This window comes from Anoplopoma fimbria, chromosome 3, assembly GCF_027596085.1.
Source record: "Anoplopoma fimbria isolate UVic2021 breed Golden Eagle Sablefish chromosome 3, Afim_UVic_2022, whole genome shotgun sequence".
Classification (NCBI taxonomy): Eukaryota; Metazoa; Chordata; class Actinopteri; order Perciformes; family Anoplopomatidae; genus Anoplopoma; species Anoplopoma fimbria.
In genome coordinates, this window is record NC_072451.1 from 24,178,677 (window position 1) to 24,204,931 (window position 26,255).

The 26,255-nt window shown below is 42.0% G+C and overlaps 1 protein-coding gene across 1 annotated transcript; it reads left to right on the forward strand.

The window, feature by feature from the left end:
• The first annotated feature begins 1,084 nt into the window (after nucleotides 1–1,084).
• On the forward strand, nucleotides 1,085–25,856 carry LOC129089047 (ephrin type-A receptor 4-A-like). The gene is given in 21 exon segments (XM_054596377.1): nucleotides 1,085–1,178; nucleotides 1,867–1,934; nucleotides 4,312–4,509; nucleotides 4,834–4,944; nucleotides 5,366–5,720; nucleotides 14,019–14,174; nucleotides 15,051–15,116; nucleotides 15,119–15,175; nucleotides 15,368–15,583; nucleotides 17,080–17,204; nucleotides 17,351–17,510; nucleotides 17,615–17,726; nucleotides 18,622–18,680; nucleotides 18,894–19,007; nucleotides 19,097–19,282; nucleotides 19,377–19,438; nucleotides 19,577–19,786; nucleotides 20,907–21,080; nucleotides 23,190–23,377; nucleotides 23,582–23,767; nucleotides 25,464–25,856. Coding segments are annotated over 21 exon segments (3,015 nt in total). The 3' UTR covers nucleotides 25,582–25,856.
• The last annotated feature ends 399 nt before the right edge of the window (nucleotides 25,857–26,255 follow it).

The following is a 26,255-nucleotide window of genomic DNA, read 5'->3' on the forward strand; positions in this document are numbered from 1 at the left end:
TACAACAGATGAAATGAAAATATTAACTTCTTCAAGCTGTGCCTCCCTCGAGTTTAATTGTTCACCAGAGTCTTTGCGAGAGGGAGAGTGTAGGAGGAAGGGTCATGAGCTGGCTCTTTGTCTGCACCACCATGCTTCTACACGAGGCCATAGTCCTGGGCCTTTTGTTTCTAACTGTCATATTATAAAAGAATGATTCTGCCCTTCTTTTCTGTATTGTATCCAGTTGTTGGGGGAATGATTGTAGCTCCTTATACTCGCGTATTTTGCTTAATATATCCAAAAGCCTTCTAGGAAAAGATCTGTGATCCTTCTATGGGTTTCTCCTCTTTCCCTTAGCAATCACCAACAGGTGGCGCTGCAGTCACACTCTCCATGTTCCCCAGGACAAAGAGCTTCCAGCAACCCCAGTTGCTATCAAGGCAACCAAATCCAAGCAGTGGATTCCTTTATCAGGAAACTGTGACACATTGATGTTTTGGTATTCATATGACTGGTTTATTTATTTTTAACGCGATGATGTGACGTTTATGACCCCATGCCAGCTGTCACCTATCACTATTATCACTAGTAAATGTCATTTCTGAGGTGTAAAGGATTTAACTGTATCCTCTGTTTACCTTGGATTAGTGTATTCAAAGTGGGGTCCTGACCGGTCCTATACCTGCTGCTGTTTAGCAGATCACAAAGTGTCTCCCTGGAAAAGAACAGAGAAATGTCAGCATGATTTCATTTAAAGTGAATACAGTCAGCTAAGCAGGAATGGGTGCCATCACTTTACAGGCTCCCCAGTTTGAATCCTTAGAGCTTACATATAAGTCCACCAAATCATATTCACAATTTCCAAAAAAAAATCCATTTCAGTGTGTCCTGGTCTTTTTTTAGCTTTTTCTTTAAGTAGATATGGACCACATTACATTACTGTATGCCATTTGGCTCATGTCATCTGGATTAGCAGTGAGGGGAAGCATCTGAGTAAGAGACCGCCCCAGTATCTGCTGCTGCTGCATCCAACTCGCTTCCACACTTGGGTTCATTCTCACACACTTTTCCCACCGGGATGGAGCCGCTTCACTCGGCACACATGGCTGCAGATTTATGGCGAACATGTTCCACGTTCATCTGGATATTACCACTGGTTTTAAGTTCAAGGACGAGGATTTATCCACCCAATGAAGGTGAGTAAGGAGGGGATCGCCTGTGTGTGTGTGTGTGTGTGTGTGTGTGTGTGTGTGTTCCTGAACTGGGAGACACCGCTGCGTCCTGGGATGGTGAAGAGCAGGACCAATGTGCATGCAACTTGGAACCAGATAAAAATGTGGATTAGGAGACATTTTCACAGTTATTATATCTCCTGGTTTCTGGTGGAGTTTTGTCTCCAAGCTGCATGTTATGTCTCTCCAGTACGCACACGAAAATCTTTGGTTTCTCTGATATTTTCACATGATATGGTCACTGTAGGTAGTTTACATGTAAGTGTGAAACATGTAGGCCTTTATTCAATGACAGTTAAACCTTGAAACTCATCCCTGGTTGTTGTTTTTTTCGTTATGCAGTAATATCTGAAGCCATAAAATCAATATTGGAATTTGAAATTGACTTATCTGATACAATGTATTGACACAGTCATTAGAATTAACATAGTTACAGCAAATCAAGAGAGGTAGACTTCATGATCGTTTCTATGCTTTGACCCAAAGCTTAGGACTTAGTACTTTATTTAGTGATTATCTTGTGGTGTGGTTAAGTCTCCCAATTGCTAAACAAATTGAAGTTATTTCTCACAGCTGAAGAATTTTATTTAATATTGCTGCAATGTAGGCTGTTTGTCCTTAAACCACTTGCATGTGTGCATGTGCATTTTAGTGACCCTGCTGGATACCAGGACAGTGCCAGGAGAGCTGAAATGGGCTGCCAGTCCTTCCGAGGGAGGGGTGAGTGGGAGCTTTTTTACAGATACACTGTTTACAACCACACTCTCTCTATCTCACTCTCACACACACACACACACACACACACACACACACACACACACACACACACACACACACACACACACACACACACACACACACTTGTACACACTTGATCTGGAATCTGTAAATAATCATCCCACAGATTTTGAAATGTGCTGTTTTTTTTTCCACCAACCCTAAGTGCTAATATGAGATTGCTGGCGTCGTGTTTGGCACACAAAAAAGGCATAAACCAGCTTGGTGGTGGGTGTCATTTTTTGGGGGATTTTTTACTACCATGCAGTTGCCAGGATGAATCCTAAGGGATATCTGTTTTGTATTGCATCCACTCATCTTTTTGTACTTTTTGTTGTTGGAACATTGTGATCTGCCATCTATGTCCTTCCTCTTCCTCTCTCATTCCCTTTAGCTCAGTGTCTCTCTCACTTCTTTGTTGGTTTAAGAGTTATTGGTGAACTTGACACTTATTTCTTCAGTCACCATGCTCTCATTCTCTCACATGCTGCTTGATTGACGGGGTCCTGGTCTGCACGCACTGAGCTTTTGATTACAGGCCCCCCCCCCAATCTTCCGCATCCCTCAGCTACACACATACGCACACACAAAACACCATCTCTGTATGGTTGGGGCAAAGCTTTTTTACCTCTGACAGCTGGGATTTCTGTCTGCTGACAAAAGAACCTTGACAAGGAGGCATCATACCCCATGAGGGTTTTTTCATCCTAATACACAAACACACTGCAAAGACACACACATATAAACATACAACAGCACACAAAGATTTGACCATGTGTACACACTCTTATGTTAATGTACTGTGGGAGTGCACAGTTCCAGACTAAGTAGCCCAACCGATGCTAGAATTGTGAGGCCGATACCGATAATTTGAGAATATAAAAAATCTGATAATACTGTTATGAGCCAATGTTCAACATTTAACTTAATAGTCCAAGCTGAGAGAAAATGCTCAACAGTAAACCTAATTGGAAATTAAAATTCTAAATAATCAAATACAAAAAAATTTAAATAATTAACTTGATTTATGCAAAGTTTAGGTCAAATATATATGAAAATGAGCAATTACTGCACTGCAGTTTCTACCAACATATACACCAATTTCAATTCATTAGTATATTTGTAATAAGCCAATATCGACCAATAAGATCAGTCCTGATGACATATCGACCAGGCTCAATTAGTCACACCCAAACACAGACCCCCTCCTCCCAACACACACACAGATTCTGTGTTTCTCTGACGCTCCCTCTCTTTTTCTCCCTTTCGACACGGCACATTTAGTGTGTATACAGCTCTCACTAGAGCAGATTATTATTCAGTGGCAATAAAAAGCCAATTTGGAATTGGGAGGCTAAGCGGTCATTTGAAGGGTCACAGTACAAGGCAAATAGTCGGCTGTAGTGAGATGGATGGTGCAGTGAAGGTTGAGCATGCTTCTCTTGTATGAAAATGTTCCTTTAAAAACCTTGAAGTCGCAACAAATCTGAACCACTGTCCGCTGCAGAATATTGATGCAAGAATAAATGTTTTCAAATATTACAGGATGTGCCCCAGCACCTGAAATGTATTGGATCCTGTTTTTCTGTATTTGTGAAGCCCAATTTATCCTCAAATGGTTAGAAAAACAATATCATTTCTCCACAGGGAGCATTTTTTTATGGTCACTGCTTCTGTAAGAGTATTTCTGTTTACTAAGAATCAAAATGAGAGTTAAGCTAAGTTTAGAGTTAAACATACGTTTTGGCATAGGTTTCAGTTCTTGCCAGTGCTGGATGAAAATCACCTCTTAGAGACTTGCTGTAATAATCACTGTGAACATTTAGCTTTGCTTACTCTTTGTCAAAATTGGATAATCTTTTGCAGTTGCCACCAGGGACTTTTAGTCTTCTTAGTTTAAAAAAAACAACTTACCTGTTGATGCATTCAAGTACTTGTCAGAAACTCTGACAACTGAAACCTTGGAGTCAGAAACCTTTTAAATACAAGCTGCCTCCACATTCAATTCCTCTTCACAACATCAGTATATATTATTTATATCGCAAGTTTCATTTTCTGACAATATAATTTATCATTGCTTCTTGGCAGCTAATCATCAAATGTGTTTATTGAATAAGAACAAGTTTTGACCTGCTCTTAACTGCCTTCCCACACAACAATGTCACAACTTTGACGATCATTAACTTTTTAATGATCACTTTGATAGAGCATCTGTTTTGATGATATTAATAGAACAAGTTTTAAAGTGGTGGTCTTTAATGTTATGATCAAAACGTCCTCACAAATGTAATAATACATTTGCATGTGTGTTTGTTTGCAGTGGGAAGAGGTGAGTATAATGGATGAGAAGAACATCCCCATCAGAACATACCAGGTGTGCAATGTCTTAGAGCCCAATCAAAACAACTGGTTGAGGACTGACTGGATCCCTCGGTCCGGCGCTCAGCGGGTCTACGTCGAAGTCAAGTTCACCCTGAGAGACTGTAATAGCCTGCCAGGGGTCACCGGCACCTGCAAGGTACCAGAAAACACACTAAGAATGTCTTGACAGAGCATGATGATCATTGTATGGTTTGGGTGCAGTAGAAAGTTTAACAAAATCAAGGATTATCAACATCAAGGATTTCCATTAAATACTTGACTTCCTTCACTTGTTCACTTTTATGCTAATCAGTAAATGGACAGGCCGCTGCTAATGGTGCTTTATTATATATTACAGCTGCTGGTTATTCAAGCGCAAACCCCCCTTTGACTCATTATCATATTAAGAGAAAAGAGGAGCGCTGACGATGATAAATAGACGCCTCAGTCTGACTTTTTTTCTGTCCCCTTTGTCTTGTAGGAGACATTCAATCTCTACTACCACGAGTCTAACGAAGACAGAGAGAGCTACATCAAAGAGAGCAGCTTCATTAAGGTGGACACTGTGGCAGCAGACGAGAGCTTCACCCAGGTAACACTGAACAACTGAGTCAGGCTTTGAGTTCTTTATCTTCCCTCCTCCACTCACTTTAATTTGCTCTTATCTCGAAAAAAAAAAAAAAAAAACCTGCGGCACTTAGCTGTAATTTTTTATTTGTTTTAAAAGCACTTTTATCTTGGATGTCCATTCTGTCGTCCTAGAAATGCTGCCTGGGTGCTTTCGCCTAGTCCTCCACAATGACTTCTGATATTGGCATTATTGGCATTACAGCTTCTTTTACCTTTGCACTCAATAGAAGTCAATCTGGATGAGAGCCAAATGCTGAAAATGTGAAGATCAGTCATGTTCAATAGAAACTTCCCACTTTAGGTTGAACAAGCAAATTAAATAAATAAGGGCTGACACAGTTTACTGCATTTCATCAATGTAGCTCCATTCTCTTTCCTTCCAGGTGGACGTTGGGGACCGCATCATGAAACTGAATACTGAGGTGCGAGACGTGAAGGTCACGACCCGGAAGGGTTTCTACCTGGCCTTTCAGGATGTCGGCGCCTGCATCGCTTTGGTTTCCGTCAGAGTTTTCTACAAAACCTGCCCGCTCACCATTCGTAACCTGGCAACGTTTCCTGACACTGTTACCGGGGCCGATACGTCTTCCTTAGTGGAGGTCAGGGGGTCTTGTGTCAACCAATCAGAAGAGAGAGATGAGCCTAAAATGTACTGCGGTGCTGATGGAGAGTGGCTGGTTCCTATTGGTGGATGTCTCTGCAACCCAGGATATCAAGAGAAGGGTGGCACATGTAAAGGTAAGTGAAGCTTGTGCAACAGGGATGCTGTACCAAAATGGTTTTTTTTGTGATGGTACGACTGATCAGTTTTGGACCCAGTCTATAAGTTCTCCACTCCCCTTGTGTTGCCACCTTTAAGGCCCACGTGTCCACGAGTAACAGTCATTACTGCTCTAGTTAACAAGGTTTTCGCTAATAATGGAAAACAGTGACGGAGATTTGGTTTGTGCAGTAATTAAAACCTCCTTAATTGTTCGTTGGATTGTTTTTCCAAAGATTATTTTTAGAATAGTTGTCTTCTTAAAGGGGCTACAACATGTTTGGAAGTATATACTACAACACCACAACAAATGAATCAGTGTTGAGTTGAATCAGAAATCTCTTGAGGGTTTTCTTGCTGACTAAAATTAGATGATAAATAATGCTAATCATCTCTTAACTTTACATATACACTTTAATAACACACTTATTTTAGCGTGCTCTTAATTTGTTTGTTAGTTTGTTCTAGTATTGCACTAAGCTTATTGTTACGCATCAATCACAAAGATAAATTCCTTGTATGTGCAAACGTACTTAGCATTAAACCAATTCAGATTCTGATATCTATCCGTTTAATGCAAACTTGGAGCCAGGAGATGAGTAACTTAGCTCATCAAAAATACTGGAAACAGTAGGAAACAGCTCTGTCCAAAAGCTACAAAATCTACCACCCATCAACACCTCTAAAGCTCACTAATTAACATGTTATAGCTTAGGGACACTCTAATGGTTGCCTGGCAACCTCACAGTGACAACAAGACTCTAGAAAGTTACTCCACCAAGTCAAGAAATAGTCTGTCACAGCCCAATTAACCCACAGCTATTGTAACACATTGTTATTGTATTGATTAGACCAAAAATATGTATTGTGTTAATTAGTGAGCTTTATGTTAGGGGAAGGCAAGCTGTTTCCAGTCTTCGTGCTAAGCTAATTGTCTTCTGACTGCAGCCTAGTTTCTCACAGTCCTAAGAATAGTTGTTTTATTGTCTTGTTTAACTCTCTTGCAATAAAATAAATAAGCGAGATAATAGTAAAGATTGTTAAAAATTTTCGTCAAAAAAACTGACATTTTGCTGTAGAGTCTTTACTTTCAGCTTCTTTTGAAAAGTAACCCCCAACTGATTAAATTTAGCATTATGTCTTACAAATACATACTCTCTATACCATGAGTTTATCCCATATCTTTTAATAAATCCGAGAAGTAAAGAAGTTTGTTTTTATTCCTGCAATGATAAGTAGAAGCTCTGAGGTCTCAGTGTGAGGTGTGCTGACATAACAACAGCCATCTGGACCAAAATGTCGTTCTATCACTTACAAATCTGGTCTGAACTTTATGGTAACAAATATCCAAGCTGTTCACACACCTCTCTCCAACATACATGTGGCATCGATGACGTGTAATGTTTGGAAGTGACTTGTTGTGATAGTGAAGACAACTAAATGTGCCCGTATGTGTGAGAAAGCTGGGTGAGCGGGGGACAACAGACTCAGTGGAGACACTTTTACAACATGGCTTCACTCCCCTTATTCAGTCTTATACAGAACTGAAACACAAGATGTTCTCTGACACACACACACACACACACACACACACACACACACACACACACACACACACACACACACACACACACACACACGCAGATGCACAACAGTCCAATAGAGACAAGTGAGAGCAACTCACTGATCTGCTGCCTCCGTTTTATTTATGAAGCCTATCCCAGCAGGCTAATTGTATAACAAACAGACCCATAAGTCAAAGAGAAAAGAAGAGACACTGAGAAAGAGAAAGGCGAAAAGATGGACATAAAGAGAGCAATGCGGTTAATGCCAGTTGGTGTTAAAGAGAGGGGGGGTAAAAATCTTTGCAAAAAGAAGAGCAGTAGCCAAAATAGTGTGTGTGACAAATGTCCTCCAAAACCTTTAGTCCGCTTGCCCCGTTTGTTCTGTCTGAAAAGAGGAGGAGGTTTGCGGGTCGGTCCCTGAAGCCTGAAAGATGTTCCTCCTCAACTAGATTTAGGAGAGACCCTTGACTCCGTTGAACCTCCAGCAGATGTGAAGGGCCATCTATCTATCGGCTGCTCTCTTCTCCGTCTCCCCGCTCTCGCTGCCTGTCAGGTTGTTGGCCGGGCTCAGCTGCCTCAGTGGAAATCCATCAAAGTCTGGATGAATACCGAATGCTGCTCGAAAAAAAACTCTGACCCTGCAGTATTGGATAGACGCCTCTACACCTCTTCCATTTTAAGTTTGAAGAGAAAGAAAGAGAGGAGGGGGGAGGGCAGAGCGGGGTGGAGGGAAGAGGCTTTGAGTTTTGTGAGGAGAGTTGGATGATCTGCCTCTGCTCCCGTCACTAATGTCAAAAGGTTTCTTGGTACTTCTAGACTCATGGGCCTTCACTCAGTCAGTATAACAGACACATGCACAGACAGAAAGAAGCTGAGTGTATCCAGCCATTTAAAGCTGGACGGAGACACTTGTGATTATGGGTAGGTTCATACTGAACGATGCAAAGAAAAATAAATCATGTATATCCTCACTTTATGCACCAAAAAGCTTAAAGCAATAGTTCAACATTTTGAACTAGTCATTTGCTGTCATGAAAAGATTGAATAATTCACAGCTTCTGGGCCGAGTAACAGCCCTGCCTATAACCACCCTTATAACAGCAACTTGTTGTTTCTTCTTGTCTTTTGTACTTGTGAAACAAATTAGATATAATGTGTTTATTAGTGAGTTTGTGGGGTTCTTTTTACCTTTGAGTAAAGCCATGCTAGCTGTCTCCCCCTGTTTCAACTCTTTATGCTAAGCTAAGATAACCCTCTCCTGGTTTCACATTTAACAGACAGATATGACAGTGGCATCATTCTTCTCATCCAACTCTTGGCAAAAAAGCATTAGTGTATTTCCCTAAACGATATAGCTCAAAATACAGCAAAAACTCAAAAAGAAATCCCCTTTTTGGTTAAAAACCATGAAATTGTGGTGTTAATTCAACCTTGTGTGTTTAGTAACATAATATCTAAGTCGGATAGATTGTTATTTACAGCAAAATTTGGAATTATCAATTTAACATGTTACATTTTTCTAAGAGCCCTGGTGTAACCACAGCTCGCCTCTGTGTAGATATTTTTACTTTCCGCCCAGTGCTTTTGCCTTTCTAATGTAATTTAGCATTCCCCAAAAGTCCTGTTGAATTGAACTGAAACAAGAGTAGACTTAGCTAATGCGCTGAAATGTGAAAAGTTCATTTTCACTGTTGACACAGGGTAATGAGGATGGAGAGGATGAGAGGAGCAGCTCTTGGGAGGAAGAAGGGATTAGAAGTTGAATGGGGCGAGAGGGGGATTGAAAGAAGGCCACTGACAGCAGAAGGCATCAATACAGGCCCTGCCCCTCCCCCGCTGGGGGTTCGCCGCGGGTGCAAAGGGGACCAGTAGAGAAACACAAGAGAGAGGGAACTCCCCCTCTTTTGTAAACCCTTGGTTAAGACCGAGGTCATGACTGAGCCTGATGAAGACGTCAAAAACTCTGACTGACAGCACACACACACACACACACACACATACTCATACAGAGAGAGTTTAGCTACAGAGTGCAGGGTCATGACCGAGGTAGATGAAGACATCAAAAGTTTGACAGCTGCGATCCGTCTGGGAGGATCGGAAACGAGGGAGGAGGAACAAGAGGAGAGAAACAACAGAGAGAATTTGAAATGTGAACGGCCGGAGAGGCGGAATGAAAGAGGAGCCCTTTTTGTTTCACTGTCTCTGCACTGGCCTCCTTTTTTTTTTCTGTCGTCTGATTCTGCTTTCTGCCTGGGAGGGTTGGACTGTTTCTCCGTATGTGTGTGTGTGTGTGTGTGTGTGTGTGTGTGTGTGTGTGTGTGTGTGTGTGTGTGTGTGTGTGTGTGTGTGTGTGTGTGTGTGTGTGTGTGTGTGTGTGCATGCTGCCTGCATCCAGAGAGATTTCATGGTTGTGCTTCTTTCCAACGCACCTGCAGTGTCGCGTCAACAGCAGAAAGCGTTTGGAACGAGAGGGGATGAAAAGAGGGATGAAGAGAGCGTCAGAGAGAAAGAAAGCCACACTCAGAGAGAGATGACAGAAAGAAAGAGTGAGCGGATGATAGAATGAGTGCGTAATCGCTGTATTCAGTCCCTCTAATTATTGCATCGCATTTCTGGACTCTGGTCATGTTGGATCGCTGATTTACTGTGTGTGTGTGTGTGTGTGTGTGAAGGGTGAGTGTGTGCGGGTACTGTATCTCTGATTTTCTGCCTAACAAAGCCCTCCCTCCCATATACTCACAGTTTGGAGGGCTGCCCAGAAATGCCTAGAGTGTGGTGGGGCAAATAGAGAGGGAGGACGTGTGTGTGTGTGTGTGTGTGTGTGTGTGTGTGTGTGTGTGTGTGTACATATGTGTGTATGCAGGTGACAAAGCAGGCAAAGAAATGGTACAAGTGAATGTCTGAAGCAAACCAAACCCAGGTGGGGGGAATGGTTTGCATTCCACCATCACAGTCCGAGTGTGTGTGTGTGTGTGTGTGTGTGTGTGTGTGTGTGTGTGTGTGTGTGTGTGTGTGTGTGTGTGTGTGTGTGTGTCTCTGTGTGCGTGCTATTGTCTCCATCTCCCAGGTTGTTCCTAATGGAGAGGATGTTTGCCAGCTCCACCAGTCCGTCTGTAGCTCTCTGGCATCGGAACAAGCCCCGCTCTCTCTCCCTCTCTGTCTCTCTGTCTTGCACTCATTATCCGTCCTTTCTCTTCTCCAACTCCTCTCCACGGTCGGGGGTGGGGGGGGAGGTGGTGCTACTGCTGGTGGCGGGGAGAGTTCTGTGTTTTGATGTGGGGGGGGGGGGGGGGGGTATTGTTGTAAAGCCCTTTTCACATGCTAATGTTGGCACTGTTGGCTTTGGGCAGGCACACACAAATCCACATACACATTTCTCCTCACACCACCAGTATTTTTTAATTTAGACAAACTTAAAGCTGCAGCTTCCACTGAGCACATTCCTGAGATTTTAAATCCAGAGGGATGTGAGTAGCTGGTGCACATTTAAGATATGAGATATGAATTTGATACCGAGCTGTGTAGGAATGAGAGCTTCTGGGGATGCGAGCTGTCCTCTCAATGAAGACATACAGTAGGGGAAAAGATAAGCATCACATCTTATCTCCAGCTTTTTTTTCCGGTGGGTTTTAATTAACAGGGCATGACCCCTGTGATTAATAGTGTCCCTCCCACTCGTGTGACAGTCTATCAATCCGTCCATCCATCCGTCAATCTGTCCCTCCCTCCATCCATCAACAGAGACAGGTGTCACACCCGAGCGGCCGGGGGTACTTCCTCCATCTACACCCCTCTGCTGTGAAGGAACAAGGGATGATGACAGATAACACGGGGTCAAGGAGAATACACATACACACCCACCACATACAGTGTGCCGACAAGGCTCTTAGTTGGATTTCATGTGAGCCACATTTGCATTTTAGGTAGCAGATGAATGCATATGCAAATGACGACAATGCTGATAGTAATCAAAGGGCACCTTCCCCTCCGCTTCTCTCCCTCCTCCTCCCTCCCTCTCTTTTTCTATCTTCACCACTTTATATCTCGCTCCTTGTCAGTCTGTTTCTTCTCTCGCTGTCCGTCCCAGTCAACCTTCCCTCCATCCTTTACACTCTGTCACTTTCTCTTACTCGTCACAGTCAGACAAAAAGCTGATTGCAGTGCGTTCGCCCTGCTGCTAACAGGCACAATGTGGACGAGCTCATAGACGTGCACACATATCCATCCCTATCACTTTATTTTATCGGTTTGTGCGTATGCTTTTTCAAATCCCTCTCAGTTTATTGGTCAGGCTCAGGCTCCGCGCGGTCCTCGGTAGCGTAGGGTTAATGTCGGGTTAATGACACTCTCATGAGCTCTTATTTCAGGTCAGCAGCGCACACCCCCGCCATGTGGAAACCAGCGCTAAAAAAGACAAAAAGGCTACACACAAAAGAGAGAATAGAGACATGTGAGGGCGCTGAAGGAAGTTTATGGCTTCAAATACTTACTCCTTTCTTTCTCTTCCTCCTTCAGTCCGTCCTCTGTGTCGGAGACAAGGATAGAGGATTGGGTGGGACAGAGACAAAGGCAGTGTGCTACCCCCCTGGCAGAGTTTAGGCCTATAATCAACCCTTAAGTCCTTAGCAGGTCAAATACTTTTCTGTCCTTCTCCCTTTAATTCCCTCTCTTTCCCATCCATGGCTTACTTACCCACATTGATGATTAAAAACAAAGGAATGTGCACAACAGCAGGAGAGTGCACTTTGTTGTTTTATCTCACATTTGATTATATCAGCTGACACATTATTATATGTCATTCACCAGATGAAAGCCAGCCTTATCAGCTGTAAATATGTTTGTGATTTTACAGGTTTCGACTTTGTAGTTCTCAGCGGCGTGTGTTTCGTGTGCGGTCTCATTTGAATTGGTATCGATATCGAGCCATAAACGCCGCTATAGTGGACTTCAAAGCTTTCTCGAGGTTTGACACTTGGAGAGGAGAAGGGATATTCAGAGATGCAGCAGCATCGGGAGAGTTATCAGAGACACAAAGACGGATAAGTAGAGGTCGAGGAGGAAGTGAGCAGGGAGCGAATTAGGGAGGTTGTGAAAAATGTGAAAGGGAGGGCAACTGAGTGTGTGAAAGAGCAAATCTATGGTGGCTCACGCAGATGGGGCAGGATTGTCGGTGTGAGTAGATTACAGAGGAGACTTCCTCCCTCTCATCTACTGATGAGAGTGTCATAAACCACTCTGAGACACTCAAACACACACACACAATCACATATATGCACACACATCATTCCCACATTCCTATCCACTCCCACTGAGATGTCTTCATCTCCCTTGGAAATGTGAAAGGGTTGGGGGAAAAAGAGGAGAGAACTGGGAAAGATACTGGGAATGAGGAAGTAGTGTGAATAGGTTGTGATGATGAAAAAGAAGGTGTTGAAAAAATGATTGCAGTGGAAACAAATGAAGGATTTCCTTCTGAATTTTAAGAGAGAAAAAATGTCTCTAACCAGCCACGCTTTGCCATCTCTTTCGCTTCACCAGTGGATGTCAAGCGGTATAATTAGGCACCAATTTATTGTATTGTTGCTCTGTCAATGCATGAATCCCTTGGTATACGGAGAGAAGATTTCTCTCCCTCCAGCCCCCTCTGTCTCTCTCTCTCTTCCTCTGTTTCTCCTCTTTCATATATTTAAATGTCAGTAATATTTGTGTTGGCGTTTCAGTTTTGATGTATTCAGTTTTATGTTCAGTGTTTCTGGTTTCTGTGAGTGGGAGCTGATCAGTGAGTGTTCTTTCGGTCTTTCTTTCTTTGCTTATCAAAATCAAAGATAAAATAAATCATAGTGCCCATCCCTTTCATGCTATATCTATTCCTCACTCTATTTCTTTTGTTGTTTTTCTGTGGATCGAAACCACAAGTTAATCCATGTGCATTAAGCTGTCAATATGGAAGACAACAAAGACTGTATCAAGGGTCAGGGGTCAGCTGAACTGAAGTCAGTGTTGAGCCATAAACTGACTAATGACATGAACATTTTAAAGGTATCCTGTTGAGTGTTTCTCACCAAAACAAATTTGCAAAGACAATTGTTGTTGTTTATTTTGAAACCATCATTGCTTGATATTTTATCATTGCGACGACTGTTGCGTTGTGCACAATAGGGCTCCACCTAATGATTTATTTAGATGTTGATGAATCTTCTGATTATTTTCTGATCATTGATGAACAGTTTTTTCTATAAAAAGCAGCAACAGCATATGTCCCATGTTGGCATATTTAAATTGCTTAGTTTGTCCAAAAACTCAAAGACATTCAGTTTACTTTCACAGAAGACAAAGAAAAAATAAAAATAAATACTAAATGTGTTTGGCATTTAACGTGAACAATAAATAAATCATCCAAATTGCTGTTTCGTTTATTTACTGCCAATAATCAATTCAGCTCAGGCAAACTTTTTTTTGCCATATGGTAGCTTTAAAATAAAATCCAAGTAGAACTGAGACCTTTTCATCAAAACATTGCCCAAAAGCACCACTAGTGTTTAAAGCCCCCCACATGGCACCTTTAAACAGGCAGTGTGTACTGTTCAGGGTAACATGTTACCTCATTTAACAAGTCCTTTTTAGTGTCTTGCATAAAGTTAGCATCAATGTGACCTGTTGCATTGTCATTGAAGTGAAATCTTAAATCTGTCTTTGTCTGTCCCCCTGCAGCCTGTTCTGTTGGGTTTTACAAGGCCAAGCCTTCAGACGCTGGATGCTCTAAGTGTCCTCCACATAGCCACTCACTCAGAGACGGGGCGACTGTCTGCGACTGCCACTCTGGATTCTACCGCGCTGACAGCGACCCTCCCTCCATGGCCTGCACCCGTAAGAAACACACAAACACACACACACACACACACACACACACACACACACACACACACACACACACACACACACACACACACACACACACACACACACACACACACACACACACACACACATAATACTAGTAAGACTATACATAAGCGTGTGAGTATTGCTTGTAAATAAAAGCAAAAAGCACATTCATTGCCTCCCAACCTCTCTTTCTCTACCAAACAGAGGGTTACACAAACTTGTCTGAATGCCACCCGTGTTTCATGATCCCATTACTTATGACTAAGCCACAATCTACATCCTGTCTGAAAACAAAGACATTGAGAAGGGAATAAATGTCCTCTCACTCTCTCTTGCTCGCTCTGTCTCTTCTCCAAGTCGCTGAGTAGTTCCTGTGTTACAGACTTGGAGACCTTGGTCTGTGTGTCATAAACTTAATTATGCCTATATACAGCACATGGTTTCCTTGGCCTGGGAAAAATGAAAACATGAAAACACACACACACACACACACACACACACACACACACACACACACACACACACACACACACACACACACACACACACACACACACACACCCTGTCCCTCAGACGTAAGACACACAAAAAAGAAATACCACAGAAGAAAACACCAACCCATCAAAAACATCTCTGAACAGTATGGTTTTCAGTATGATGCCAGATGTCTACATTCCAACTCGTGCCAACAGCCCCCCCCCCACACACACACACACACACACACACACACACACACACACACACACACACACACACACACACATACATATACACCCTGTATACGCTCCACCCAGTTATGTGCACATAGAATGTAAACTTGGTTGGTGTTGTTCATTTTCAAGCTTGTGTCCTCCTCAGAGCCACCGTCAGCCCCACAGCAGCTCATCTCTGTGGTGAACGAGACCTCGGTGGTCTTGGAGTGGGCCCCCCTCGCCGGCTGGGAGGACGTATTGACACCAGCTACAGTCTTGAGTGTCTCATTTGTCAAACAGCGAGCCACAGTCCCACTGGCAGTAAAGCTCTACCTAGGAATCACAGCATCTCCCAGCCTGAGACCCAGCACAGTGGCCAGGGGATGCAGTCAGACCAGGGGATTGTGGGATCTGAAGTCCAGTCGGGGAGAGGTGTCTACCAAAGTAGACCAGTACCTGGAGGCTACCCGAGACTCGGCTCAGGCTCCATCTCCAGCTCTCAGCTCTGCCTGCCCTGTAGCTCTGATGTGCTCTTCACTCCCGACCAGACCGGCCTGAAGTCCACCAGGGTGGTGGTGAGCGAGCTCAGGGCCCACACACACTACACCTTCATCGTCCATGCACGCAACGGGGTCACCCAGGCCAGCAGTGCAGGGGCAGCCCAGAGCGTGTCTGTCACTGTCACCACCAACCAAGCTGGTGAGTGTGACAAATCTGATGTCAGATTGTTGCAGCAACACAAAATGTGCTTATAGATGTTGTCCATATGTGGGTCAGCACAATACAAACTGCTGTTCACTGCACGTGGGCCCACAGGGAAGCAAAGCCCCATGGGTAATGATTGAAACTGTGGAAGCATGTTATGAACAACCTCTGTATGGAGATACATACTTGCATGCTACAACCACTATCCACTTAAAACACTGCTGAAAACAGCTATTGGTGACGTATTTTTGCATTCAAAATGATTAAAGAAATTGATGTTGAATAACTATTTCTCACCCACTTTAGGCCATTTCTTTGTTTCTGACCTAAAATCCATTTTGAGATAATGAATAAATAATACATTTTACATTTCAAATACATTTAATGAAGAAAAACGGACTAAATTAGATTTGAAAAGCAGTCCTGCATTTAAATATATTTGCTATAATTTGAATAACATTTTAATAGCACATAAAATAAATGGCCACATTGTAATACTGTATACAATACCATACATTGCAAATGTACTACGTCTCCACTAACAACAGCATCAGCACTAATGAAACTACAAGACACTTGTCTTGCTTCTCTTCAACTGAAAACTCTTGCTCTTACTATCACTGTCATAGTTGCCATAGTTATTACTCAGTCCTCCTACAGCTAACGACCGCTGATTTAATTATAGGGGTTTTCTTAAGAGGATGTCAGAAAGCATTATGGGAAATGTAAATCACTGACTTAAATACAAATATGAAGAGCGTGTTGAGGGGAAAGCAGATTCGAGGAGAAAGTAAAAGATAACACTGCTTTGCATAATATTAGACACATAACAGCAGTAGTGGGAGGGTGTGGTTTTCCTAGTCAGCTCTTGACCACTGAAGTGTGTTAAAAAACGGCCCCTATTTTATGGCGTGTTTCATTGAAGTTGTGAAGGTGTCAGCTGGTGTTTGGTGCTCCTCACACATGCTTTCCATTAGTTTTCAGTGTGTGCGTTTTTTTCGCGTGCTGCTACATCTCAACTGTCATTGCTTTAAGTCTTTACGATGGCATTTAGAAAACAGCACACCTGCTTAGTTCCAGGTGCCCCGGGGAAATAACTTAGCTATGTGTGCACAGCATGACAACTGACTAGGATTTGTCAAATCCAACCTGCACCACCATATGGCCCTATATCATATGAGCAGCCACAAAGGAGAACAAACACCGTGAAGGAAGGAAAAAATGGAAGGATGTGAGAGGAGTGAAAGTGGAGAATGAGGCTAATCTCTGCGTAATAGGAAGGAATGAAATGTAGGTCAGTTCTCAGGTGTACTGGGTCAGTGGGATTGTTGACAAACCGGCACCATACATATCCTTTAAGCTGTTTCAGGGCTGTGAAACTATTATAGATGTTAGCTTACTAGCAGCATCATAGAATAAACAGTATGTAATTCTACAAAGTTATACTATTTTCCCCAAATCATATCTGCCCATCTTTCTCCCCCTCCCAGCTCCCTCTCCGGTGTCGTCCATCTTAGCCACCGACGTCACCAGGCACAGTTTATCGTTGTCGTGGCAACAGCCGGATCGACCCAACGGGGTCATCCTGGAATACGAGGTCAAATTCTATGAAAAGGTGAGGCGCCTGCAGGTTAATGCAGCTCAGGCTGCTGTCTGGAATGCCAATATGCTGGCACGCTGTTTGTATTTCACTGATGTTGACGATAGATTTGCAGTCAAGCATTGAAAAGAGCCCCCCCTCTTCTTGTCCCATCTAATCAGGATCAGAAAGAGAGGTCCTACCGCATAATGAGGACCTTCTCTCGGAGCGTCGATGTCACAGGTCTTAACCCCCTCACTGTGTACGTGTTTCATGTGCGTGCCCGCACAGCTGCTGGATACGGAGAGTTCAGCACCCCGTTTGAATTCGCCACCAATTCAGGTATTCTGACAATAATGTTTGAAGGTTTAAGAGGACGCGATGAAGTTTAGCGTGATAAACTTTACAACTTTCTGGCTGATGACTTTTGTTTCCTCCCCTGTTAGATCCCTTCCCCCTGATTGGAGAAGGAGTTAACTCAGCCTTCCTGCTGCTGTCTGTCAGTGGGGTTGGAATTTTACTGCTGATATCTGCAGCTGTCTTCATCATTAGCCGCAGGTACACACCCACCCACACACACACACACACACACAGACACGGGCACATACAGGCATCCATACAGGCATGAATGCACACCTATAGGTTGGTTAGAAGTTTCCAATCAGTGCATCACTGACATCAACATGAGTGCTGCCTCTACCTTAACTACTGCTTTTGACCAAACTACCTCAATGCACACAAACAACACCCACTACTCCCCTGCTATCGTGTGGCTAAATAATGTGTGTGTGTGTTACCTGGAGCTTTTAAAGGGGATTAGAGTGGAGACAGTGATAATCCCTTTGTCCCTGACTTGTCATTACTGTCTCTTCAGCAGCACAGCTTGTGTGTCAGCTTCCGCTGACGTGCACACTCACAAACACAAGCATGCCGAGTCCCCCAAACACCCCCACACACACACACACACACACACACACACACACACACACACACACACACACACACACACACACACACACACACACACACACACACACACACACACACACACACCTGCTCACCCACAAAGGTGTTTTTGACAGTTTCTTTGTTTAATGGAAAACACCTTTTATCTTGCGCTACCTGAGGCATCGCCCCTCCTCCGTCCCTCCCTTGAATGCTTTCATCTATTGGCTCTGTGTCTTTCCTGCAGCCCGTTTCTCTCTGTTCTCATTGTCATCGCTCTTTCTCTTGCAGCAAATCCGGAAAATCCCAATGAATGCACAGCGCTACTGGGAAAAATGACATTATAATTTGTTTAAAAAACAATACGACACATTGGCCCTTTTGTCAGTTCTCTCACCTGTTAAAATCACAACAAAAACATGTGACAAGTGAAAACAATTGTGACAAGAATTAAGTGTCTTTTCTATGATTGATTGTTAAATGTTCATCACTTCTTATGTCTCATCAGGAGGACCAAGTACAGTAAAACAAAGCAGGACTCAGAGGAGGAGAAACATCTTAACCCAGGTACTTCACACACACATATACTGTACTGTAAAAACAAACCCTGACGGATGGATGCTCTTTTTCTCTTAGATCCACCTGCACACATCTTTCACACATACTGCCAAGACATTTACATAACATATGCAGAAGCAGTTATAAAACTCATATTTCTCACCCTCCTCTGCATCCCTCCTCCTCTTCCCTCGTTTCCTCTCCTCCTCTCGTTTATGGCAGGAGTTAAAATCTACGTGGACCCGTTCACCTATGAAGACCCCGATCAGGCTATCCACGAGTTTGCCAAGGAGATTGATGTTAGCAGTATTCATATTGAGAGGGTTATTGGCATGGGTAAGCCTGGCATTAGAGCACGCACACACAGACACCTACACACACATGCTTACTTGGTGCTGACACTGCTGTTTGCTCTGTGTGTGTAGGAGAGTTTGGGGAGGTTTGCAGTGGTCGACTGCGTGCTCAGGGAAAAAGGGAGATCTACGTAGCCATCAAGAGTCTGAAGGCGGGATACTCCGACAAACAGAGGAGGGACTTCCTGTCTGAAGCCTCCATCATGGGCCAGTTTGACCATCCGAACATCATCAGGCTGGAGGGTGTCGTGACAGGATGTGAGTTGTTGACAGAACCTGTGAACACATAGAAGTAGCAGTATTTGGGTTATGTGCATGTTGTAATTCAATCTTTCTAAATTTACCTGTTTAGGCAAACCCTTGATGATCATCACAGAATACATGGAAAATGGATCCCTGGATGCTTTTCTTCGGGTACAGGCATTTGATTATACAGTTTCATTTTTATAAATTCAGGTTTAGTAGCATTTTTTCCCACTGGACTGAAAATGTGCTTATTCAACATTGCCCATGTTGACCTGTTCTCTTGTCTCTATAATTATAATTTTCCAGAAACATGACGGCCAGTTCACGGTGATCCAGCTGGTCGGCATGATGCGGGGCATCGCCTCAGGTATGAAGCACCTGTCAGACATGAGCTACGTTCACCGAGACCTGGCAGCTCGAAACGTCCTGGTCAACAGCAACCTGGTGTGTAAGGTGTCTGACTTTGGCCTGAGTCGCGTTCTGGAGGACGACCCCGAGGCCGCCTACACTACAAGGGTAAGACACACACAGTAGTAAGGTATGCATGCAAACTGGATTTGAACATATACATACTATCTGATAACAGCCTATGTATGGACTGTTATTGTAAAAAGATGCCTTTGAAACTTATGTATTATAGACTATAGACAAATCCATGGACATCAATCAAAGAATAAATCTTGGAGCTAAACTTTTCGGAACAAAAAACGTTTCTTTTTTTGTTCACTGAAACTTTCTCCAGGGACTAGGAACCTTTTGACAAACCCTTTCTAAAGCGGGGTCAGGGTCTGAATTACATTCTGGGGACATTGGGCCCCACAAAAAGGCCAAGGTTATAGGGGTAGCACTTTCTGAAAGTACAATATATATTGGATGAGGTTTGCAGAAATAACTGTTGCTGATTGGTCAAACACACACACAGCAGCTTCAGCTGGCGTTCCGCTTCATTCATAAAACAAGAAAGTACTCTCATAACAATTTATTTTCTTTGTTTGATGCTGTTAAAAGAAAAGTTAGGCTTTGCTCTTGGCTTCCTGACACATGTTTAAAGAGGCAGAGAGAAAAAGAGAGAGAGTTAACAAGAGCAGGCTGAGAGGGCGAGAGTTAGAAGAGAGGGACGGAGCAGCAGTGTTATGAATGAGAGAAAAAAATATATTTTCTTATTGCCTCGCAACGATTACATTCCAAAGCACAAAACGATGACCATCAAACACTCCACAGATGATTTACAGACACTCTCAGTTGCATTTCAATCATTACATCTAATGTGCATCAGTAAAATACTATGCAGCAGTATATGGAATTACAGGGAGACAAAACCTAAGGTAAATGTTTTTCCAACAAGTTTTAAGATAAAAAGGGCGGGAACAATGAACCGCAAGCTGCAGAGTGTGTTTACCTTTGTGACCATCAGCAGACCTCGTCCCATGTCTTGTTACTTTTTCATATGTCAGTGTACTTATTTGCCTTATCTTCCCAGGTCTTTAGACCATCATTGAATAACTGACAATAGTGGGCTCAAGGAACTTTGTAGTTCCTTAAAAATTAGTCTCAGGATTTAGATTACCAGGAACTTCTCGGTGTAAACACGTCCGTTATTCACTAAAACAAAATTACTTTTACTGCTGTTTAGGAGGCCACTGGGAGTTATCTGTCCCCTGGAGGGAAGATCCCCATCAGATGGACGGCTCCGGAGGCCATCGCCTACAGGAAGTTCACCACGGCCAGTGATGTGTGGAGTTACGGTATCGTCATGTGGGAGGTGGTTTCTTACGGAGAGAGACCCTACTGGGACATGAACAACCAGGATGTGAGTGATTTTTATATCTACGATTTGATCAAAGACCAAAGAGTGAGCTCAATCCCAAAACACTTTGCATATTTAAAGCTAAATGTCAAATCAAAATACCATTCACCTCCATTATTATCATATAATGAATTCAATGAATGAATAATTTAGCTCCAGAACAGGGATTACTTTCTAATATTCAAATAAGATAGTTTTTTTTCCCTCTAAGATCTAATGAATGTTTATGGTTTCAGTAATAACTCAAAGATTCATCTCTATTTTAATTTCCAAATATGTGGTTTTATATAATATGGTATATATATTTATCAAAGTGGGGATTTGCCTAAAAGCTGTCTGTGTGATTGCTCTTGTGGTTTCCCCCCATGCACTCTGTCGTGAAGCTAGACTTTAGCAATTAACTTTGTGAGTACAATGTCATCATAACTGAAAAGGAAGATGATCAGAAAGAGATAAATAAGATAAATTAAAATTAAGCTCAAGTTTCTTGTGAAGTTCTATGTCTAGAAAATGGTCCATCAACAATACAATCAATTAGAACTTTTCTTAAACATAATTTGTGAACAGTGATAAATCAAAGTCAAATTAAACGTTCACTTCTGTACAGTCCACAGATTAAATTTAAATGAACTCAATTTGAACAGATAAATAAATGAAAAAGGCACTACTTCTTGAGGATATCTAAAGAGAGGACTTCTGGAGGAAAATTATCCATCCTCTATGTGACGTACTGAACGCTGACCCAGAGGTTTTGACCCCTGCACCATTTACAAATTGAAAATTTTGCCTTCATCCTCAGAAAGGGCAGCAAGCCAAGATTTTGTTCTTCAATCACAAGATATTTTGTTGAATATAAATATTAAGTCTTTATTAAAATAGACTAGAAAATGATGCTAAGTGTTATCCCAAGCACACACTTTATCTAAATTTAGGGGTGATTCAGTTATTCTGAACAGTTTTTAGATCTGACACAAAAAAATCCTATTTCAGCTCAAATTTGCAATCACTTTGCTTTCAAAACTTGTTAAGTTTGAGTAGGTCAAAGAGGCAGTCTGGCATATGGAAATCTTCAGACATGATTGATTTCATCTGCAGCGCATATGTAGTCTAAGAAAGCTTTCCTCATGAGCCGTTCTCTAGACACTCTATCCATCTTATTTACTTTCTTCAGAGCAAATTAGTACACGCTGAGATATTTTTCTGTCTTTTTTAGCTTATTTGTTTTAGTGAAACACAGGGGGAAATACAACTAAATATAACTTCTTTTTTTTCTTATTTCATAATAAGGCATTTTTGAATATGAAGTATTTTCATACTAAAGCAGGGACTTGGACACACTGCTCATTGAGAATTTACACATATGGCAATGGTCCATTATGAAAAATAAAGGCTAAAAAACGCTGAACTCACCCAAAACTAAAGGTCGAAAACGTAAAACATTTTTCCCCAAAATAGGAATAAACAAAGAAATTTGTAGGAGTAACAAAGTCCATTCATATTTACTTTTTTCATGTTGCACTGAATCATTTTTTCTGACAGCACTCAGGCTCAAAAGGCGTAGTCATCTCAGTTCTGTCTGAGCGGGGGGGCCCACAGTGTCAGACTTTGGAAACCACTGATGAACAGTATTGTCCAACAGTATAATGTACAAAGGAAATAGCTGAGCTGCTCCCAGCTGCAAAGAATTAAAATAAATTTGATGGTTAGACAGCTCTGGAAAGATTTTGGAAGAAAGAAAAGCAATAAATCTTCGGCAAAAGGTTTGCTTTCTTTTTGTCAAATTTAATTGGCAGTGGCTTTTTAAAGTGGCAGTTGGAGTGAAGTCTGTTTGCGCATATGTTTAATCATTTCCTGCACAAAATGATAATGATTTATTGTATACAGTACACACAAGTGCAAACACAATATCCTTAAACAAAAGGTATAGTGTGCAATGTATACTATCAGTAAAATGAATGGAATTTGAAAACTGACACTGACATCTTAGCCTGTTTTATACCAAAGTGTTTTTGTGTCAGTTTGGCATTAGTGAAACATTTTTAACTGGATCAAAGTTTTGAGAATGCTTACCTTTTTCTTTCCTGCTAAACGTTTCCCCTGACCTTCCTTTAGGTGATTAAAGCGATAGAAGAGGGCTACCGTCTGCCCGCTCCCATGGACTGCCCGGTGGTGCTGCACCAGCTGATGTTGGACTGCTGGGAGAGAGAGCGAGCAGAGAGACCCACCTTCAGCCAGATACTCAACATGCTGGATAAACTCATCCGTAACCCTGGGACTCTGCGCCGGACAGGAGGGGACAGGTACACACTGTACTTGTAAATCTTAAAAATATACATAGAATACATACATATTAATTTAATATTCATTCAGCGTTCATACTGGACTCACACCGACACTCTTTCACCCAGATGATTACTCGCACACGGTGCTCCTTAAATTATGATTTCACAGTCCTATTTTAGTACTTTGCCACCACCAACCTTTCGCTCTCTGTGTTTTTACAGACACACAGCCACTATGTTGGAGTCAGGTGTGGGTTCAGAGGTGTGTGTGTCGGTCCTGCCAGAGGTGTGTATGCCTGTGTGGTCGGTATGCGAGTGGCTGCGGTCCATCGGGTTGGAGAGGTACAGAGACACTCTGGCAGCAGCAGGATATACCAGCATCGACAGCCTCCTGGCTCTCACACACCAGTAAGTGCACCTTCATGTGAAAATGGTATTCGGCATTTGTTCATCACTTCTCTCGAGCTGCATAAACAGAATAACCTTTTACTCAACACTCATGCTCAAGTCTAAACAAGAGACGGAAATCTTCTGATGTGTTTCTGTAAGAACGAGAGCCACCTGAAGCATAGATGTATTTTTTTGCACACGTAAAAGAGCAAAAGTTGTACAGCAGCCATGTTATACACTCAGTATGCTAAAACAAACAAGTCGAACAAGTCTAAAGAAAATTTAGTGAAATAAGTAGCAGTGCTTGTTCATGTCATGAAGGTGTGGATGCAGGAGGTTTTAGACATCAATTTAAACTTGTCAAGATGTCAGTAGATACCTCGTTATAATTATACTCTAAATGCTTTATTTAATGAACAATCTCAGAACCCATCGACTATCAGTCTGAATGAGCCTCTGGGGGCGATAGGGTTGATATCTGGAACTCCGGCGCAGCCAGCAGACTTCCTTTAGCTTTAGCTTATGTGCTTCTCATTGTTTACAGTCCGATGAGTAAGTTCAGATGCAAAACTGGAGTTGGAGTTGAGAGACGTCAAGTTCGACCTGTTTGTCTCATATATATCCAGTTTATAGGCAAATTCTAAAACAATGAAAAGCTAAATCATTGTCAGATGATAGCCAATGGGGTCCGAGATTACACTTTTCGGTCTATGTTTTCTGATTTATTTGCTCTCCAAACAAACTGTTTACTTGCATACAACCAAAGACTGCTCCAACTTGATTGGTCAAAACTACTTGGACTATAAAGAGAAACTAGAACGCTTGCGAAACCAGAATCCTGTCCTATTCTTTTATAAAGATTATTTAATGAGTAATGTGAGCAGGTTTTTATCTTGTCAAACAGTGAAATTCTCCTTTAAGTAAAGGATAAATCTAGTGTTGTTACATCATTTAATGATATATGTACATATAAGTGAATTTATCCAATTAAACGGTATTGTTTGTCTAAGGTTACTCAAAGAAGCCTGTTGTCAACCGAAACCTATTCAAAACACATAAAAGAGCCAAACAGATGTGTTGATGACATATTCATTTATTAGTAGTAGTAGTAGTAGTGTTTTATTCAGCCATCACCCACAATACAATAAATATAACCTTTAAACAATCTTCTATACAATATGACAGAAAAGGCATAGGCAGAAGCGTAATGCTTATATACGCCTATCCTATTCATAATACGTATAGCTCGTTTTTGAAACAAGACTGTTACATTGAATGTGGATCTGGAAATTTAATGTAAAACAGCTTTGCAACTACATTTACCCGCCACTGAGTATGCCCAGGGTTGTGGTTTCCTGTTAACATCGCTTTACTTTGATGCTTTACTCTTTTATGTATTTTAATAGCTCTGAATAACAATTGAATTATATGGCACAAAGGCACAAACTATATCAGGCTTTGGCTACACAGACAACTTGATAATAAGGTTATAGCTAAATTGGTAGACAGAGTTGGCTATTAATTGTCAGGTTGGTGGTTAAACGGTTGTACATGTGGTCTTGGGCAGACACTGAACCCTAAAAAGCTCTTAATGTGTGTGTATGGGGGGAAATTGAAGTGTCTGCCAATCGTCATGAAACCAGCCTTAACCTTTGAGTAATGCATGTTGTGGATTTGTGTGTTTGAATATATATCTTTGTCTCTGCACCCACAGGGAGATGGACAGACTTGGAATAATCACACCGTCACACCAGGACATATTAATTGCTAGTGTGCAGCAAGAAATGTTGTCTCAAATGCAGCACATGCAACACACAATGGTTCCAGTCTGAGCTGGAGATGGACACAAACCTGTTTTGAGAAGAATTTCATTTACCTCATCCATGCACTTTAGAGGGACTTTTCACCAGTGGAAATACAAGGAGCGGCGTGAAGTAGAAGAGAATGAGAAAAGCAGCACTTTTGTGAACTTCCATCCTGTGGAGTTTTCTGAAAACCATGATCTGGACGTGGCCACAGATAGCATTAAGCTACTGAGAGCTTAGACTGAAGCCTCATCCTCTTATCCAGTTCTATTTCTCATTATTTTATTTTATGTTTTGTGAAAGCTGACATGTTAAGGCTGTGCATAAGCAGAATGGCTTCCAACTTTTCTTTTGCTGCTTTGGGCTTGACTTGAATAAAATGTATTTTGTGCTCGTGTGTGTGCGTGTGTGTGTGTGTGTGTGTGTGTGTGTGTGTGTGTGTGTGTGTATGTGTGTGTAGCGTGAATGCACACAACATGGAATCTCCCTTGTCAAGACGTCAGCTATCTTTGAATATTCTGAATATGCAAAGTTACCCAATAGAGAGAGAGCCGGAGGAGCCGGACAGAATGTATCATTACGAGCTCTTACTGGTTTCATACTGGAAGATCATACTAACAAACTGTATGATTTGCTTGTGTTTTTTAATTGTTAAGTTTTCAATTTTTTTACTTACGAATTTCTGTTGAATTCAACATTTA